The 19,851-nt window shown below is 40.3% G+C and overlaps 1 protein-coding gene across 1 annotated transcript; it reads right to left on the bottom strand.

The window, feature by feature from the left end:
• Positions 1–1,137: 1,137 nt before the first annotated feature.
• On the bottom strand, positions 1,138–13,859 carry LOC139558517 (CMP-N-acetylneuraminate-beta-galactosamide-alpha-2,3-sialyltransferase 1-like). The gene is made up of 7 exons (XM_071373682.1): positions 13,686–13,859; positions 10,426–11,245; positions 8,248–8,444; positions 5,809–5,988; positions 3,669–3,714; positions 3,341–3,460; positions 1,138–2,356 (listed from the first exon to the last, which is right to left on the bottom strand). The coding sequence occupies exons 2-7, from the start codon at positions 10,714–10,716 to the stop codon at positions 2,183–2,185; spliced, it is 1,008 nt and encodes a 335-aa protein (XP_071229783.1). The 5' UTR covers positions 10,717–11,245; positions 13,686–13,859; the 3' UTR covers positions 1,138–2,182.
• Positions 13,860–19,851: the final 5,992 nt, after the last annotated feature.

Below are 19,851 nucleotides of genomic sequence, written 5' to 3'. Positions count from 1 at the left end.
TTTTCCTCTAGGACTTTGCCTGTGCTTAGCTCTATTCCTTTTCTTTTTGTTCTAAAAAACTCTGTAGTCCTTGCCGATGACAAGCGTACCCATAACATGATGCAGCCACCACCACGCTTGAAAATATGAAGAGTTGTACTCGGTGATGTGTTGTGTTGGATTTGCCCAAACATAATGCTTTGTATTAAGGACATTTCTTTGCCATATTTTTCAAAATTGTACTTTATCGCCTTATTGCAAACAGGATGCATGTTTTGGAATTTTTGTATTCTCTACAGGCTTCCTTCTTTTCACTTTGTCATTTAGTTTAGAATTGTGGAGTAACTACAATGTTGCTGATCCATCCTCAGTTTTCTCCAATCACAGCCATTTAACGCTGCAACTGGTTTAAAAATCACCATTGGCCTCATGGTGAAATCCTTGAGCGGTTTCCTTCCTCTCTGTCAACTGAGTTAGGAAGGACAACTGTATCTTTGTAGCGACTGGGTGTATTGATACACCATCCCAAAGTGTAATTAATAACTTCACTATGCTCAAAGGAATATTCAATATCTGCTTTTTTAAGCCATCTACCAATAGGTCCCCTTCTTCGCAAGGCATTGGAAAACCTCCCTGGTCTTTGTCGTTGAATCGGTGCTTGAAATTCACTGCTTGACTGAGGGACCTTACAGATAATTGTATGTGTGGGGTACAGAGAGGACTTAGTCATTCAGAAATTGATTAACACCATTATTGCACACAGCGAGTTCATGCAACTTACTGGACTTGCTAAGCACATATTTACTCCTGAACTTATTTAGGCATGCGATAAAGGAGTTAATCAGCTTTTCATTTTTATAAATTAGATTACTTTTTTTTTTTTTAAATAACAATTCCACTTTGACATGTGACATTGTGTGTAGATCAGTGGTACATCTAAATGTTATCCATTTTAAATTCAGGCTGTAGCAACAAAATGTGGAAAAAGTCAAGGGTGAAAAGTTTCTGAAGGCACTGTACATGTGTATCACCGCAGTTAAGACCATTTAAAAGCACAACAAAGTTCAAATAACTTAATGTGTTATCACTGTGCTTCATCTAATAGCACAACCAAATGACAGATTGCAGTTGAGAATACATGACATTAAAATGACATGGTGCAGGTGATCAAATCTGTTTATTGTAGAAATTGTGAAGCGGTCCACAGACCTGCGATCTTGAACGTGCACTCTTTTTTACAAATAAATATATACACACAAAAAAATATATATATACATTCTTATATATCCCAGGTTTATGACAGACACTTCAAAACCTTGTTTCTTATGATTTATTTTGTTACTTTTTGCCATTTTCCAATGTGCTTTAGTAGTAAAGGCCAAAATCAATCATTTATCAAATGATCAAATGTTGTGACAATTCCATATGTCAGCTTAGCGCAACCCCCCCCCCCCCATAGATTATTAACTTTTAAATTAACCAAAAGATTCAAACCATTTGCCGATATGTATTGTCTATTTTTAGTTGAACCCTGGGTTGAATTGAAACAATAGCTGTTGATGACTTTGCAAATGCTATATAGGCCTAAATAGCATCATTGATGGTATCCGATTGATAAAGTATGGTTACGTTTCCTTTACATTGTTAAACCTACCCTTTGGAATGGCTTCCAATAGCGAAAGTTAATCTATTTAGTTTATACATTTTAGTCATTTAGCAGACGCTCATATCCAGAGCGACACAGATATTTAGTGCATTCATCTTAAGATAGCAAGAAGGCACAACCACATATCACAGTAGGGACAACCACATATCACAGTAAGTACATTTATCCACAAAGAAGTAGCTATCAGCAAAGTCAGAGCTAGTCAGGGGGGAAAAAGTAAAAAAAGGGTTAGTTCACAACTAACACTGACATTGTTACAAAAAGATACAAATGTAACATTTTATATAAGTTGTGTCTTAAAAATAGGTTACCATGACATAATCCTGGTTGAAATTTCACCCTCAAAACAATTGTTTACATTGATTACTTTTTGCGAATCCAATACATTTTACACATGCATTCCACATCATGATACATAGACAAATTCCGTTGAAACAATGTTATTTCAACCAGTTTATCCCCAGTGGGTAATCCCTGAGTCGACAGGATTTAGGCTGATGAGGCTTGATGGTCTCAGGCCAATGACATCTCCAGATATCAGAAGCCTTTGAAAATATTGATCTTGTGTTTGTCAGCCAGAAGCATGGTGACGTTGTGCTCATGGTCCGCATCATGCACCCCGGTTTGGCGGAATTCGCCTCCTAGGTAATCATTTTGCCAGTAGTGGTGCCAGTTCCCATTCCGGTCCGCTCCGAACCCGTACACACTCACCTAAATGATACAATACAACATTATGCAGAGATACTCATCCACCCTGGATTTGGACATCAGTGTGCCGCCCCCCCCCCCCCAAACTGGTTTGGTGCACGATGCCACTGACTACCATGTGACTTACAGTCATATACATATGTGCTTTGACCCAGATAATGTCATGTGGCACAGAACTGATGAGGTGGAATGTTGCTGTACTGATTGATGTGTTTATATGATATTCTGGTATTCTGACGAGCGCTGTGTAACAACTACAGGACATTGGCAGTGTTCCAGTGTGTCTAGTTCAAAGACAGGTGCAGTTGCCCCTCCCTCTGCATCACTTGGGTAAACTGTATAGATTCCTGTTTTTCTACATTCAAAAGACAAACAGCAAAAAGGCTGTTGACATTCAAGGGAACCATGGGTGCATTTTTACTCAACATAGCAGTTAATCTATTTCCTGAAGTCTTAAAATTAAATCTTTCATGTAAGTATATTTTCAATTTTTATTTATAATAGAGCACACTTCTTGAAAATCATGTATTAAATAATATGAAATTAATGTCATTAAAATATACATATAACTATACCTGGAGGTACATGTATCAACTTTGAAATATGTTTCTCTTTGTTTGGGCTAATGGCTTCTGCCAATGACATGGTAATTGCCTGTAATTCACACCTCCCGTGTAGATGGAGACAATTAGCATAACACTCGGTGCTCTGCACATCTTTCCCGGCACAAAATGTATTTGTAGAGCAGCGTTGCTGCGTGAGCCAAGTGGTGGGTAGCTAATGCAGTGCTGCACAGTGTATGGCCTTTTCGCCAACGCAGGCGGTGACTTCAATTCCATCGGCAGTAAAAAGTATAATTTTGGGACACTTTTTACGGCTTTAAACGCTAAGATCTCAGCACAAACCCAGCTCATGCTTTGCAGTCACGCTCATGGTGTATAGAACTTTGGCAGACAGACAAATGGAAGTGAAGGTGGGTGGACTCACCTTATCACAGATGTGCATGGCGAACAATAGGCTGAGGAAGCCAGTGGAGGGATACTGGCCATGACTCTCCAGCCATGTGTCATAGACATATTTAAAGAAGGTTGGGCTGTATATCAGCACCTGCAAAACAAACAAAAAAACTTTGACCATGTGAGAAGTTGAAATCATTACATTTGAATGTTCAACCAACCAATCACTCTTCAAAATCTGCATTCTTTCGTCTCCAGGTAAGGTAAACTAAAGCAGATTGACCCATACATAGGGCTTTGGTCAAAAGTAATGCTCCACTATAGGGTGCCATTACAGACAGACCCAAAGGTTCACTCACCCTGTTCTTGTTTGCCTTAATCCTGGACCGGACAGGAACGTATGTTCTGCGGGAAGCAAAATGCATAATATAAGTACTATCAAAGTATTATCACAGATACACTATATATACAAAAGTAGGTGGACACCCTTTCAAATGAGTGGATTTGGCTATTTCAGTCACACCAATTGCTGACAGGTGTATAAAATTAAAAACACAGCCATGCAATCTCTATACACAAACATCGGCAGTAGAATAGCCCTATTGAAGAGCTCAGTGGCTTTCAACGTGGCACAGTCATAGGATGCCACCAAGTCAGTTCAGCCACACAAGCTCAGAACGGTGCCACTGAGTGCTGAAGTGCGTAAAAATCGTCCGTCCTCGGTTGCAACACTCATTAGAGTTCCAAACTACCTCTGGAAGCAACATCAGCACAAGAACTGCTCGTCTGGTTCTCTAGTATGGGAAGACACACCTCTTTGTTCCAGTCTCTTCGCCGCCAAAACTTTTACATCAATAAAAGGGGAACATTATTCCTAACATCTAAATGCTAAGAATAGTCGATGGGGATCTAAAGAATAATCATGTCATATTGTTTGTTATTTTGTGATGTCATTAAGGATGTTATAACAAAGTAACTAACTCTGAAAGTGTAGGTATTCTATGTATCAACTTTACATCTAAATGTTGTATAAAATATATTAAATATGAGAACTTTTGTGAAGATAGCAATGTAATTTTAGCCTTCTAAATTAGATAATTGTTTTTCATATAAACTTGTGCCCAGTCAGTAACCATGCACAAGTGAGCATAGACATTGTGTCGGCGCGATGTCCCCTTTTTACCCGAGCATAAAAGCCTTGGTAGCGAAATTTACATTAGACCAAGCAGACGGACGGTGTAAGCTGGACGTCACGAATGGTTAAAACTACAACACCAGAAAGAGTGGAGCGGTGGTTACACGGCTGAAAATGGTGAGACCAGTACATTGTCGGGTTACTACTGGCGTGTAGTGTACGGGAGCTGAACCCTGAATATTCAATCATTGAGACCACTACGAAACCAAAAGACGTGAGACCGTGGTCTACACGTTGAAATGGTTAGAAACTCTGAAGCTCTTAACCTCAACAAGAGTGAAGATCATAAAGACTAGACCAGAACATTCACAGTCTGCAGCTGTGCATGCAAAAGTGGTCCTAGAACGTTGACTAAAAGACACGAGGTGGGAAGGAAGAATCCCTCTCAGACAACCGTTGGTACATCTGAAATATCTATATCTATTCTAACAAAGACTTCACTACCAGAGCAGCTCTACAACTAAGGACTTTGTGACCACGGGTGGACAACCAGAGCCTTACATCGAGCCAGTCCCCATAAACGGATCGATTGGAGAAAGACATCTATGCGTAAATATATACATGTAAATAATGCATTTCCTATCCGAATGAGCGGTGGTTCATGTGCAAAGTATTACTATTCCTTTGAGCGTAGGTTCCAAACGTAACAATGATAAGTTGAATCTCTGTCTCTCCCTTTACCTTTCTTTCTATTGACCCTTCCCTTTTATAACCAAGCAGTGATGCTTTTGTTCGTCCACTAGGGACCTGTTTTCATTGTATTACGTCTAATCAATAATCTATACCGTATGTATATATGTATTCTGTTTAATTATTTAGTTAGTAAATAAATAATTAAGCCAATTTGTGTATTGCTGATTCATCAATAAAGTTAGGGTTGTTGCAGATAGCAAAGAGTATGTGACGTTCAGAATGAGACTGATATTAGGTAATGATTAATAATTGACTGTTATTGATGTAAGAGATATCTATATCTTTAGAGTTTAATTCGTTAAACAACTTTTCGTGTGGTGCCCCAAATTCCTAATGAGTTAATTGTGACATGATTAATTTAGTCGAGTAACAATTAAAAACAGTTGATAAAATAAATAACAGTCATCAGATTAATGATAGTCACGTCACAACAGAAAGTTTACACAGCTTGAAGGATAAATGATTCCGGACCTCAGTGATGAGAAAGTTGTTTATACTTTAATCTTTGCAGACAATTCCACAGGCGTCAACTACAGTTTCTATTGAAGATTTGCTAAGGTGCACTTACATACTTTATGTGAACGTGTAGCGCATGGTTATTGATCACTCACTCGTTGATGGAGCCGGTGGTCAAGGCACTGGTGATCCACTGCAGGTCCAGAGTCTTGAAGGGGATGAGCAGAAGACTGGTGGTGTTGTCCAGATCTATGGCGCTCTCTGGGTACATGACGTGATGCGTAGTCCGGCTCCCAACATCCTCCTCAAAGCCAGAGGTAGGAGCCATGTTCATTCTGCAGGAGCAGGGTTACGGTTAAGGTAGTATATTCTGCAATATAACATATAGGTGATACTACTTCCACATACTAATCAACATAGCTGTTTTGAGGGTGGGATGCCTGGAGGTTAAAAAAACCTTGAATTTGTATCTAAATTAAAAAGTATTTCATTTGGAATGTGAACATGGTGATGAATCATGTGGCAGTCTGTGGCATTCCTGCATCTCCACATGATCATACAGTTCATATGTGTCCCAGTAACAGTGAGTGCATTGAGGGGATAGCTGTGATTCTGCCTGGTCAATTAATCCAGTTAGTTCTGCAGAGAGGATCTCTCCTTCTCTGTGTGTTTGTGTGTTAAGTGAGTGTGGGATGAGCAGTATAATCCATTTCAGCCAAGGACTTTCCTCCTCATTTACACATTGATAGTTGGTCTGGTTCCTCATTGAAAAACAGTGCAGAAATCAAATCTAAAGCTGGACTTACATGTTGACTGCATGAACTTTACAAAAACCATGTGATCAAAGGTCATGCAGTTAATAAATAAGTCACTTTCAAGTCGCTTCTCACCAACTGCACCATGCAGCCATTACCTGAATTGTGGGATGCACCATTTGTCAACCAATTATTAGGGTGTTTTTGGTTAACCCACACGAATGTGACCAAAAGTGACTGAAACAGGAACCAAGTTTGCTACATGGGATACAAATGAAAGTGATGAGACCAATTAATTGTAGCCTATACATGTTATGTTTTGTTTGAGTGTTTGATATGGGGGTATAGGAACATTTGACTTTTAGAAAGTACAACTTTTATAAACAATAGCAGCTATGTTGACACTGCCAAGTTGAACTGAGCCTTGCTGTTGTTAACCACCCCAGTGTCTAACTTTCGGCTGTCGCAGATGCACCTCCCCCGACTTTAACCCGTCAACTTTCGTCTACAGTTGGCTTCGTTAACCTTACTGCTCGAACAAACCCAATCTTATTTGAGTGTATTGGCCAGTCCCTCCCTCCATTGCACATTTATCACATAATGTGGTTCCATCAAGCCACACCATCAGCGCATTTCCGCAACAAGTTTGCCAAAATCGTTGCATATTGCTATGCAAAATTGCAGAATTGCCGCTGCAAAATCAAGCATTTTTCCTGCAAATATCACAAAAAATCCCAGCGAAATCTTGGAGGGAATGGTTGGAAGTTGGTAAATAAACTGAAAAGGTTCATACCCCCACCTATGTGCTGGAGTGTGTCTAGTCTCACCACGTATAAAACCAAGGGCTATTCACTGCCACCTGCAGGTAGCCTTTCCTGTAGTTAATGACCAAAAGCGCACTCTTTGGCCTCATGGGTAGAATGTTAATTAATAAAGATTTCAGAAAATCCGGTGTTTCTATGTCAAACTATTTTGTTATATTTCAGTCTTCTGTGATGTATATAAAGTGTCATATTTGTATGCAAACTCAATTTCAAATTTAAGCTATATCTGAAATGGTACAGGTGTCTTTTATAAGCTCATAACGATGTGTGTGAGGTATATACTTTTGTTTAAAAATAGATTTGTTTAAGACTACCAAAAGTCACTGTGGCCCTAATTTAGCCCACTGCAATAAAAGGTTTTAAAGGAACGTTTTCTCAGGAGTACATTTCATTAGCTGACCCCTTCTGCTGACCTGGATGGAATTCTGCCATCCAACCCATATCAAGTCCCAGTTGACTACTACAAAATAGCAAAAGCCCTCAATGGTGCTGCACATCATGCTAAAACAGCTTTTGGGCTTTGACTAACAAATTCTATGAGTCAAACTGACATGGGAACAACAGGTAGGGCAGCTGACAGGTGTGACACGATGTGAGGAACTGTCTATGCTAGGGTGATATTGATGACATCAAACCAAATGGGGCGTCGACACCTACATGTACCTCATACCACGATCAGATCACAATATAATTCAACAAGGGAGATGATATTCATAGCCTATACAAACACCTCAATGGAACAAACTTGTACTTTCATGTGGTATTGTCATGATCATTGTAGTCTATAAAACGCTTTGTATACCGTTTGTATACTGGCTCAGGTGTAATCTTATCAAAGGTGGGGGTGGGAATCAAGAAACTGGACTACAATGGTTGCACTTGCAAATAACATCAAAACCTAGATCTTGGTCAGACATGAATGCTATACAGAACAAAATCTTATCTGGCTTTGCAGCTCCATTCCTAATATAATACTCTGAGGTGTGACAAACAAAAAACAAGCTTGCTCAGTCACCTGATGATGACATCACTGGAGTCGATGAGGGGTCCGTAGCGGGAGCCCTTGAGGTTCCCAGAATTCCCCACCACAGCACAGGTCCTACAGCGCTCAGGCCCAGCGTCCTTGTAGAGGTCGTCATCATCAGGGATGACCTGGAACAACTTCTCCACCACCTCTCTGAAGTTGGCCGGGTCCTTCTGTCCCTGCAACCGCTGGACAGAGACGGAAACTGTCAATCCTTTAGCTGTGTCTTCAACCACTCTGGACAGAGCAGAGCCAGAAGAGGTAGACACACAGCATAGACAGCCCAGCTACCACAATGTTCGGAGAACCATATGTTTCTTAGCGCTTGGTGAGAGCATGGTTGTCCTATGGTTATTTTGCATACAACCTTCCCGTAACGTTTCCTCATGGTTCTATTTAAACTCATGTTCTCAGAATTATCTGAAAACGTTAAGAAACAGCCTTTTTCTGTGGGAATTCCAGTATTTCAGCATAATGTTTTCTGCAGGTTTCCTCGTCATTCTATTTAAGGTCATGTTCAAGAAAACTCCATAAAAACCACAAAACATTAGTTCAAAGAATGTTCTAAGAATGTTATTTAAAAACATGTACATTCTGTTCTCAGCATCAAAAAACAATCCTATTAAATGGATACTTTGGGATTTTGGTAATGAGGCCCTGTATCTACTTGCCCAGTCAGATGAACTCATGGATACCATTTTTACATCTGCGTGCATTTTGAAGGAAGTTGCTAACTAGCACAATTGCTAACTAGCGTTAGCGCAATGACTGGTAATCTGCTAGCAGATACCCATAGACTTCCAGTCATTGAGCCAACACTAGTTAATACTTGCTCTCAAAACTACCTCTATATTAGCCCTATACCTCTATATATTGCTCTTATCCAGAGCAACTTACAAGAGCAATTAGGGTTAAGTGCCTTGCTCAATAGCACATCAGATTTTTCACCTAGTTGGCTCTGGGATTTGGCCCAACACTCTTAACCGCTTGGCTACATGTTGCCCTACTGGACGCAGACACATACAAACGGTATCCACTGCTTCATCTGACTCTGGGGAAGTAGGTAAAGGGCTTCATCTGACTCTGGGGAAGTAGGTAAAGGGCTTCATCTGACTCTGGGGAAGTAGGTAAAGGGCTTCATCTGACTCTGGGGAAGTAGGTAAAGGGCTTCATCTGACTCTGGGGAAGTAGGTAAAGGGCTTCATCTGACTCTGGGGAAGTAGGTAAAGGGCTTCATCTGACTCTGGGGAAGTAGGTAAAGGGCTTCATCTGACTCTGGGGAAGTAGGTAAAGGGCTTCATTGCCAAAATCCCGAGGTATCCCTTAAAGTATGTTCAGTGGTGTTGGTCATGCCCACTAATTGGATCTTAATGTGGGCTTGTTTCCTTTGAAATAGAGTCTGTTTGAATAGACTAAAATGACCAGCTTTGGTGGAGCAGTGGATTCATTCAATGGATAGACAGCAGAAGATCATAGGTTTGAATCTGGGGCAATGCCACAATAAAAAAAATATTTACATATTTAATGCCTAAGCAAATTAATTTCAACTAACCTATAACTGTCAATATGGTGACAGATTAGGTTCAAAAATAGAATGTCTCTGAAAGACTGAGCAACAGGGAGTGGAAGTTTTTTCCCCTCTGTTTATTGAATCTAAACTTTTCTAGCAGTGTTGAATGGTATTCATTCAGTTCTTTCTGGTGCAATCTTAGCCACGTCATAGTAAAGCATAGCTGACTAGGAGATGGCATTGTTAAGAAAACAAAGTTAATTGCGCTGGTACGTACATATCATTAATAACGTAGTCATGGACACATTGTTTTCTTCCTTGTCCTGATTATCATTAGGATGGGTTGCCTGATGTGACTGAACCAAACTCACCTCTGATTATTCACCTGTAAGTCTCAGAACATTTCATCTGCCATCACCTGTACATGTCAGTCAGCAGACTGTCCCTCCAGGTCATCAGAGGGTGGACTATCCCAAACTCTAACCCCTGCTTTATGTCCATATCCCGGTTCAACTAACCCTTGCCTCAACCCTAAACCTAACCCTTGATTCATGTCCACATCCCAGTACAACCCTAACCCTAGCTTCAAGTCCACATCCCAGTTCAACCCTAACCCTAGCACAAGCTCAATCCTAACCCTTGTAGTAGTAACATCTCACCTGCCACCAGTGGAATGTGTCAATAGTCAGCAGGCTGTTCCTCCTAGACATCAGAGGGGGGACTGACAGGTTGAACCGCTCAGTGAACCAGGGGTCGTCCTCCAGCTCTGTCATACACTCTCGACAGCCACACTGGCCATTAGAGAAGAAGCTGTCCGACTTGCGTATGGCATATTTGAAGAAGTACAGAGAGGGATCTCTCAAAGTGAAACTGAAGAGGAACATGGTGAAAGTTACAATAAAGGCTAACACAGTAAATGTCCTGAAGTTCTTCTGCATCGATAGATACATGGTGTAGTGGTAGACAAAAATGAAATTTTCAGGGAAGCGAAAAACAGAGAAGCCCCTTATTGAAATTTCAGATTTCCAAGGGATGTCTGAGAAGAATTCCTCCTCTGGAGATTTCTTGGCTATAACAGGATGAACACTGGATTCCTCTGATGAACAGAAACAGGGTGTGTCTTCATCACAATTACAGGCTCCACTTCAAGCCGTTGGAAAACAATAACATCTCAGTAAAAATGTGACCAGAATATTAGCTCCTTATATTTTGTAGGGAAAGCCTTGGCCTTCTATAGAAAATGTTTTGGTCAGACAAAAATCACTCCGTTGAAATCCATAGATGAGGAATCCTTGTGCATGTCCATTACTCGTCTGCTGACCAGTAGTATGGTAATTCCACTGTGGTACACAATCCAGGATGGTCCTGTCAACTTAACGATGGCCAGATAACTACATCCATCTGCTCTTCTGCTGTTGACAGTGTGAGATCAGTGACTGGTGCGTCTAGCATTCACTTCCTGTACAGTCAATCATCCACCTGGAAGGCAAACAAGACATTTAAAACAAAATACACACCGCTGGATAAATTAACGATAATATGTGCAAAAAAACAAAGAAAAGGCCCTTCAACAGCTTTCAACTTATACTAAAAACAGAGAAGCAGGAAGACCTCCTGGGATCTACTTCCACATAAAAGGACAGAGCTCTACTATGCAGCAGGCTGGGTTTACTGTTAACATGTCACAGTATTGTTCACATTCAGCCAAGGCAAGTCTATAGCCACATTTTTGGAACATGTGGTAGGTTGTCATTTTGGGAAGGCAATTTGACAGGTGTGTGTGTGTTTGAGTGAGAGAGAAAGAGTGTGTGGTGTGTGTATGTGAGAGTGTGTGTTCGGTGTGTGTGTGTGTGTGGTGGGGTTAATGCACACTAATGTAAGAGGTGGTGTATTAAACTCAGGGAGCCCTTGGAGACATAAGGCCAAGTACTGTAGATGACAGACCGAACAGGCTGTATGGTACAACAGGGGAAGGGAAAAGAAAGTGAAAAAAATAAAGAAATAAAGGGGGGCCAGCGAGCAGGAGAGAGAGGGAGGAAAAGTGTGAAGGCTGAGGAGTTATAGGTTCTTTTCTAATCTTAGGTTAATACAAGTCATCAACTTTACAGGATGGCGCAACAGATAAGTGCTCTGAGTTGTGTTCCGAGAGATGAGTTCTTGAATCCCTTTTTTTTAATACTTGTTTGACAGCACATCTGTACTGTACAGGACATTCTAGCTAGAAAAAATAACCCCATCAAAATATAAAGCTATTACACACTATGTAGTGAGTTTCCTCACCTCAAGGAAATTACAATCAGATTTATGAGATTATATTACAGTCATTTACAAGACTGATCAGGTCATTTTTACATTGAGTCAAAATTCCAGTGCTTTCTGCTTCTGTCAGTTTGAGGAATAGTAAGCATTTCCCAAAGTTAAAGCTTTTAGACCTAAAAATATGGCAGACTTCCAACAAGCTATCTAGGCATTTTTCCCCAGTGGTGGAAAAAGTACCGAAAGGTCATACTTGAGTAAAGATACCTTAATAGAAAATGACTCAAGTAAAAGTGAAAATCCCCCAGTAAAATACTACTTGAGTTAAAGTATTTGGTTTTACATTTACTTAAGTATCAAAAGTAAATGTAAAAATATACCTAAGTATCAAAAGTATAAATACAAAAGTTTAAATTCCTTATATTATGCAAACCAGACTTCACCATTTTGTTGTTTTTCAGCCAGGGGCACACTCCAACATAATTTACAAATTAAGCACGTGTGTTTAGTGAGTCCGCCAGATCAGAGGCAGTAGGGAAGACCAGGGATGTGAGAATTTGACAATTTTCCTGTCCTGCAAACCATTCAAAATGTAAGGAGTACTTTTGGTTGTCAGGGAACATGTATGGAATAAAAAGTACATTATTTTCTTCAGGAATGTAGTGAAGTAAAAGTTGTAAAAATATAAATAGTAAAGTACAGATATCCAAAAAAACTACTTAAGTAGTGGACTATAATGGAGACGCACTCAGCTTTGGACACAGGATAACATGGATGTTTCCGATTTCTTTTTGGGAGCGGACTAGAGAACACTTCTCATTTTAGAGAGCGGTAGTCTACAGTTCTCCCACTGCTTAAAAATATACGTCATTTTCATCAGACTGGCGTTAACCGTCAATGTACACCGTTTATTTTTCACTTTAACCAGAATTAAACCACAGGTCAACATAATGTCACGGGTTAGTGCAATTCATGTTGAATTTACATTTGTTCGCAACTCAAAATTAGACGTTCATTTGACGTGTCATGAGGTTTTTGCCCAGAAAGGGGGAGTATGCTCGGTGTTGGCAGAACTTGGCTGGTGGAAGGTAAAACAACCATGTGCCACATGAGAGCGCTGCTTTCGTAAATTTTGTTTACTGCGCTTGACTTTTTACCCCCCAAGCTCTGACATACGATACATATATATATTATGACTGAGATAAGTGCTAGTAACCTAGCTATTGTAATGAACCTGTAAGGCCACCGAAACTCGCACGTAGTTGACTAGCGTAAACAGTCTAGGACACTGATTTCCCATGAAATAATCAAGTTGTATTGTTTGGATGAACACACACAACGCACTCCAGGAGTGACCCGCCGCACAAAACACCTTCCCAAAAACTCTCCCTCGGCATGCCCCAGCATCCGCACATACAGCAACTAAGTTGCACAACATTGTGTGATAGGGTGAGACTTTCCAATGTGTAACATATTACGCTAAGTGTAAGTCGCTCTCGTCTGCTAAATGACTAAAATGTAAACGTTGTAAACTCCTCAGTGGTATTGTGCTCCATATCAAACCTGTCAAAAACGATTTTAAGAAAAAAAAGTGTTTCCAACTCACTCACTCTCTGGTCACACCAGGGCTAATACAGCTCTGACAGATATACAAATTACTGACCTGGTTCAAGTGGGTTTTTTAAACGCCTGTTGAAATGCAGCTTGTTTGAGTCCAACAGCACAGCATGTGTTTAGAGGAACTGCATAATGAGCGAGTTATCGATGTGAGAGAGCAGAATTAGAGTTTAAGAATGACATCAACTCGGGCCCCACGCCTATGACGTGTTTATACTGACATTCATGTGACGACTCTGACTCTATCGCCATAACCTATTGTGCAAAATTTGAACACATGTCAAAAAAAAAAACTTTAAAAAAACATGGGAACACCTTGCAATGGCCGGTATTTGGGAATTACCCAAGAGCATTGCGCAATACAGTGTTTCTTGGTACTCAAATACACCCAGCAGTATACTTTTGTATTGTAACCCTGGACAAGCACAACTGGTTCAACTTGTCAACTAATCATCAAGCCCTCAATGAGTTGAATGGCTACCACGTAACTGTGTACTGTTAGGGGTACTTGAGGGCCGGGGTTGGAAAAACTGGTGTAACGCTTTCGTAACGATTGGTATCATAATTACAGCCACATAGCTGTCAATACAAACATCATGTCGAATAATGGTTTTGATATGATTTTGTTAAGATTCCCATTGGCGACAGTTAGTCTTACTGGGGTCCGATACATAACGAAAAAGACACTACAGACAAAATACAAAATACATACAATTTACATAGGTTTAAAAAAAAAAGTAACATGTAGTGTGTGTGCTTTTATCAGTTACACATGCACATCAGTACATAAACACAAAAAAGTATATCACATGGGGGAGTGGCGTGAGGTTTTGCTTGATTTGTTTTTAAAATCAGGTTGGCTGTTCACAATGGATAGGCTACCATACAACAAAGAAGGAACAAGTGCAGCAACATTCATTGCTTAATAACAGGTATTTAGGTAACACCTTGTGCAAGATAGGGTTCTGAACAGAGTGAGTGACAGAACATCCTAATGGAATTGTACCCGAGGGTTGAAAAACCAAAGGTATGTACTGTAATGTTGGTGGGCGTTTGGCACGCTAGTATTCCATGACGTTAGTATGAAGTCATATAGTTTGTCCCCTGATATAAACTAAAAGGATGTGTCTTAATCAGGACGTGAAACCATGAGCCTGTACACGATGAGTAACTGATAATAACAATGTTCCCTAAATAGCCCCCTATTCCCCATAGGGCTCTGGTCAAAAGTAGTGCACTATATAGGAAATTCTACCAAATGTGGCAGCCTTTCTTCAATTATGAAGAGGCACTGCAATTTCCCTCTACTCCGCAGTAAATTGCCTGTATTCGTTGTGTTTTTTTAAATTTATTTACCTTTTAGTGTCTTGTTTTAGCCTGACTTACTACAGTGTCCTTATTTATTTTGAAGACCAATTGTGTTTATTTTTTTATTAGTATTTTTTTGAGTGTATGTTATGCTGTTGCTAACATTATGTATACTTTACATTTCAAATGGATCTATACCTTCCTACCTCCCTAAAACATTTTTCCCCCGTATTATATTGGATGTATAACATATCATCTACCAACTCAGTGGCCTTATTGTTAGAGTATCTGCTCTGGGATTGGGAGTTCGATCCTTGGCCGAGTCATACCAAAGACTGTTGTTACAGCATTTGTTGTCCATCTAATTGGTTTGTAATGTTGCAAAATACATCTTGTGAATGTTCTAAGGCAAGTCATGAAAACAGCAACCTCCCCTCTATGACAAAGCAATACAGTAACAAGTTGTGCTTAGCAGCATTTTCTTCTCCTAGTATTTAGGTATAGCAGTTTGGACAGAGGTATGTATAATGGAGGTAGCCTTCATAGGATGGGTTGGAAACATTGACATAAGCAAATGAAATGAGTAGGCCTAGTCTACCACTTAGATAATTGAAAACAAATCTGTAATTCTAGTTATCCCACTGGGCAAAATCTTTCAACGTCATTTCATATATTTTTTTAAAGATGACGTTGAATCAACGTTGAATCAACGTGGAAAACTGATTTGATTTATAAAGTCATCAAAGTAAGGGTAGGCCTACAAGGTATACACACTTTTCTTTCAGTGGGCATTGCATAGCCTATTCTCACTTCTTATCCCACTGATGCCTAGAAAAGTAGTGTTGTGGAGTTATCAATTATGTAGTATAATATAGAAATCATGAACAAAGTAGCCTTCCTACACAATTGCAAAGCACGTGAAATATTGCCAGCCTAGTTTGAATGGAATATTGCAGCAAGCGCAAGCAGCTCTAAACTGTCACATGGATCAGCTCACAGAATGTCAACATCGGTAACCGGTAGTGTAGTAAAGAAGTTTCAATCTATGATATCGACCAATAAATGTTTATTAAGGCAACAATGGGTATGCAAACCAGGTATTGAACAAGTTTGGTCCGAAGTCTTGTTTGAATCGTGTTTGAATCTTTGCGATGCGCAATTCATTTATAATGCGCTGTTTAAATGAACATTTCTAAATGCTTCCCCAAAAATCCTTCCCAGTTAAATGTTGACTGCAAATTAGGCCTACCTGGCAGAATGATATCATGATGATTTGTATCAGGGATGGGCAACTGGTGGCCTGCAGGCCTCCCCCTTTTGTAGATTGGTAAATTAGTCTAGTGGTATGGATGTGGGTACACAGACCCAAGAGCCACTGCAGTCCCTCATGATGATTTCCGTTATTTTTTGGCTCCAGCCCAATCAAAGTTGCCCACCCCTGATTTGTGTCAATCGTGGGGGGCATTTGTTTTGCAAACTCTGCCATCACATGTAGACTGTAGGCCCAGAGCCTCATGTGCACTGTAGGGCCAGGCTCTACAGGGCGGCAAAGCCGGACTTGGACCCCCCAGATAAAATGTGTGCCTCCCCCAACAGTTTTGTTTTCCATAAACATAACAAATAGTATATGAATTACCCTGCTCGATTTTGTTAATGTAGCGCTGCCGGTCTGCCAGTGGAGCAGACCGAGACAGAGGCTATATGCCAGGTGTTAACTCTTGATCTGAGAAGTGTGAGGGAAGTGGGGGTGTCATGAGGGGGCGGCAGGTAGTCTAGCAGTTAAGAGCGTTGGACCAGTAACCACAAGGTTCGATTCCCTGAGCTGACTAGGTGAAAAATGTGTCCACGTGCCCTTGAGCAAGGCATTTAACCATAATTCCTCCAGGACTGACTTTAATAATGTCAGAGAGAATACGGTATTCGGCACAGGTCAAGAAGTGATTGATGAGATATGTTATGGGTCACGTGGTTATGCCCATATATGTACATCCTGTCCGGAAGTTCTCACGGTATCGAGTGAATGTTTATGTAACCTGATAGTGCATCTGTTTCTGTTAAAGCCTGTGTTTACATAAAGGCTGTCAAGGTGATTGATGTGTAGTGACCTTGTTGAACTGTGGAATGGGTTTGAACATTTGATGCATCTGTTTAGGGTAAAGCATGTGTTTGCATTAAAGCTGTCATGATGATTGATGTGTAGTGACCTCGTTGAACTGTGGAATGGGTTTGAACATTTGAAAGAGTATGGCCACTGTGGTAGTGAACTTATGGCCTGGCGGTTGTATATGAAACAGTAATGTCCGGGGTAGGTCAGACGGAGTATAAGGAAGAGCTGTGAATACTACGAGCGACAAGAAACCTTGAGAGATAAACCCCAGAACACTAAAGAAGAAAGAAATAAAACATGGATTTTTTTGACTACTGACACACCCGTGACGAAATGAACAACAGAAACAGGACCCCGGTTAAAACATTATAGGGTCTTAAAGGACACATACTTAAACACTTTTGATATTTTCTAACAAAACAATCTACAGTGCTATCATTACTTCTTCAATCATCATTATAAAGAGACATAACATATTCAAAATAAACTCAATGGGCTCTTTGGCATAGGTAGAATACACAGTGTTGACCACAGGTAGAATACACAGTGTTGACCACATATAGTGGAAAGGTTATCTTGTACTTGTTTGATGCTGTAGTAGATCTTTGATCCATTTTTGGTCAAAAACTGTTTAATAGATGTGGGGAAATGTGAAAATCCGGGGGGAAAGCCGTAGGAATCAAAAAAAGTTGCGATTTTTCTACCTCCTTCATCTTCTAATGTCACAGCTAGCTAATGTTCACCAGGCATGTGTTCAGGATGGGTATTGACAATAAACATGGCCGGTCGATCCTTCCATTTCTCAATAGGTAATTCATCACAAGCCCATACTCCACAAAATTGTTTTCCAATCAAGTGGCTCATGAGACCTTCTAGCTCTTGGGTATTCATGTTTTTGCTCAACGATCCTTAATATCTTAATAATAATCCACTAAGACTTGTCTTCGGGCATTCACTTCCAAGATTGAATCAGAGCATGCATAAACAATCATACTTAACTGTACAGGCTAAAGGTGTACGGAAACGCATATCCAGCCTGAGGTTGGAAATGATTTCCCGAGGTGTCATCATCCGGTGATAAATTGAAAGCATACAATGTGTAACCCTCTGCAAATTCATTTCTGTCAATAGGTAAAGAGAGATCTTTTAGATGCCTCCCTGTAGCCAGGAATAGATTGTAAAATTCTCGCACAGATATGTTGTTATTAAATTGTGGTTGGAAAGCCTTAGCAGGGACCTGACCTCCGTCCTGACAGAGGGCTACATACTCTACATTGAAATGCTGAAAATTCAAGGGGATTTTATGCAAGCTGCCTGTATTAGAGGCGTGATCAACCAAGCCTATAACGGTGTAGCGGGGTAACGGGCCTAGAAACAGGTTGTCTTGGAGAGGGTAATGGGCATTTCGTTTCATCAAAGCCTGTGAATGACTCAGACGAACGGCTGGAGATACAGACACTTTTTTAATAAAAAGCGTAGCCCCCAACCCTTTTAAACTAAAGTTACTGTCTTGGGCAGACATCAGACAAAACTCATCCTTGGCCCTTGTTAATTTTAGCCTTAAATCAACCGAATTTAAGAGTAAATGTTCTTGAAAGAAAATGTCAGAGTGTATAGGCCCTAGCAGATGAAACTCTCGAGATTCTGCACAGTAGCGAGCGCGTGCCTCCAGTCCTTTGTTTGCACCGGTTGTGGGGTCTATGTCTGCCATAGATGCTCCTGCAGTGTCCTTGCTAAACAGCCCAGTGCTGAATTGTGTCTTCGGAGTAGTTTAGTAAACATTCCAGGATGGCCCTATAAGGATATGTGGCACTGCTTTGACAGATTAGGTGTTCACCCAAAGTCACGTCCACTTAGGAGAAGATGGTCGCCAAGGGATAACTAATGAGACTCACTTTGGCATCATTTTTAATATTAGTTTCATCTCTTTTGGTCACTTTGAGACGTAAATGTAATAAGGTGTTTTTGAGGTCCAGGTAGTTGTCACCATGGCCTGGGATGAAAAACTCTATAGGTCCATAGTCTGTAATGGCAGAGAGTGGGGCTATCTCCACATAACAGGACCTATCTATTGAAAATTGGGTTAAGGGGGCCGCGAAAAGATCGAGCTCTGTCTTTATAGCTTCAGAGGACATGCGGTGTAAAAGAGTCATGTTGCTGGTTCTTTTAGAAAATACTTCTGAGTAATCTTTTTGCAGTTTTTGGTCCAGACCTCCTCACTTTACGTCGTCTTTGACTTACTGAGTTTCTTTTAACGGTTAACCTCCGCTTTTTAAGGGCCGGCCTACGCCTTATACCCGGAGGTCTCTTTTTTGGTCTTCGAGACAACAGCGTAAGACCCAAGCCTTCTTGATGCTCGGGATCTGATGACGCCTGTCTAGTCATAGCATTGGCCACCACCTCACTTACTATATTTTTGGCCGCTGATTTTTAATGTGGTTTGCCTATGCTAAGGCCTCTCTTCATAAATGGTAAAACCATCCTAAAGAGGTTACGAAATATACCTCCTATCCCCAAACCATACATGGTAGGGGTTCCATGATAACCGGGTAATCCATTACCCACTTGATCAACATAGTTCGATACATATCGGTTAGGGTCGAGATGGTGGTTGTGTACCATAACCATGTAAAAAAAAATGTATTTTGTTTATATATATTTTTTTATATATATAATACAATTTAATATATTATATATGTAGAGAGGCTTTGGCAGGTCTAATGTGGAGTTTTACAATCGTTTTACCATAAGTAAATTCTATATTTTTGTTCTGATCCATTTTAAGCTCAACCTGAAT

Source organism: Salvelinus alpinus, chromosome 29, assembly GCF_045679555.1.
Source record: "Salvelinus alpinus chromosome 29, SLU_Salpinus.1, whole genome shotgun sequence".
Classification (NCBI taxonomy): domain Eukaryota; kingdom Metazoa; phylum Chordata; class Actinopteri; order Salmoniformes; family Salmonidae; genus Salvelinus; species Salvelinus alpinus.
Note: the sequence above shows the minus strand (reverse complement) of the source record. Positions and strands in the feature narration are given on the sequence as shown.

What these genes read in the sequence shown, in the direction of transcription:
- LOC139558517 (XM_071373682.1), bottom strand. Translation starts at nt 10,716, where the DNA reads ATGTATCTATCGATGCAGAAGAACTTCAGGACATTTACTGTGTTAGCC. An exon ending in TCCAGTGATGTCATCATCAG is followed by an intron (nt 5,989 to 8,247) that starts GTGACTGAGCAA and finishes CTGCTCCTGCAG; the next exon opens with AATGAACATGGCTCCTACCT. An exon ending in CCATGCACATCTGTGATAAG is followed by an intron (nt 2,357 to 3,340) that starts GTGAGTCCACCC and finishes TGTATCATTTAG; the next exon opens with GTGAGTGTGTACGGGTTCGG.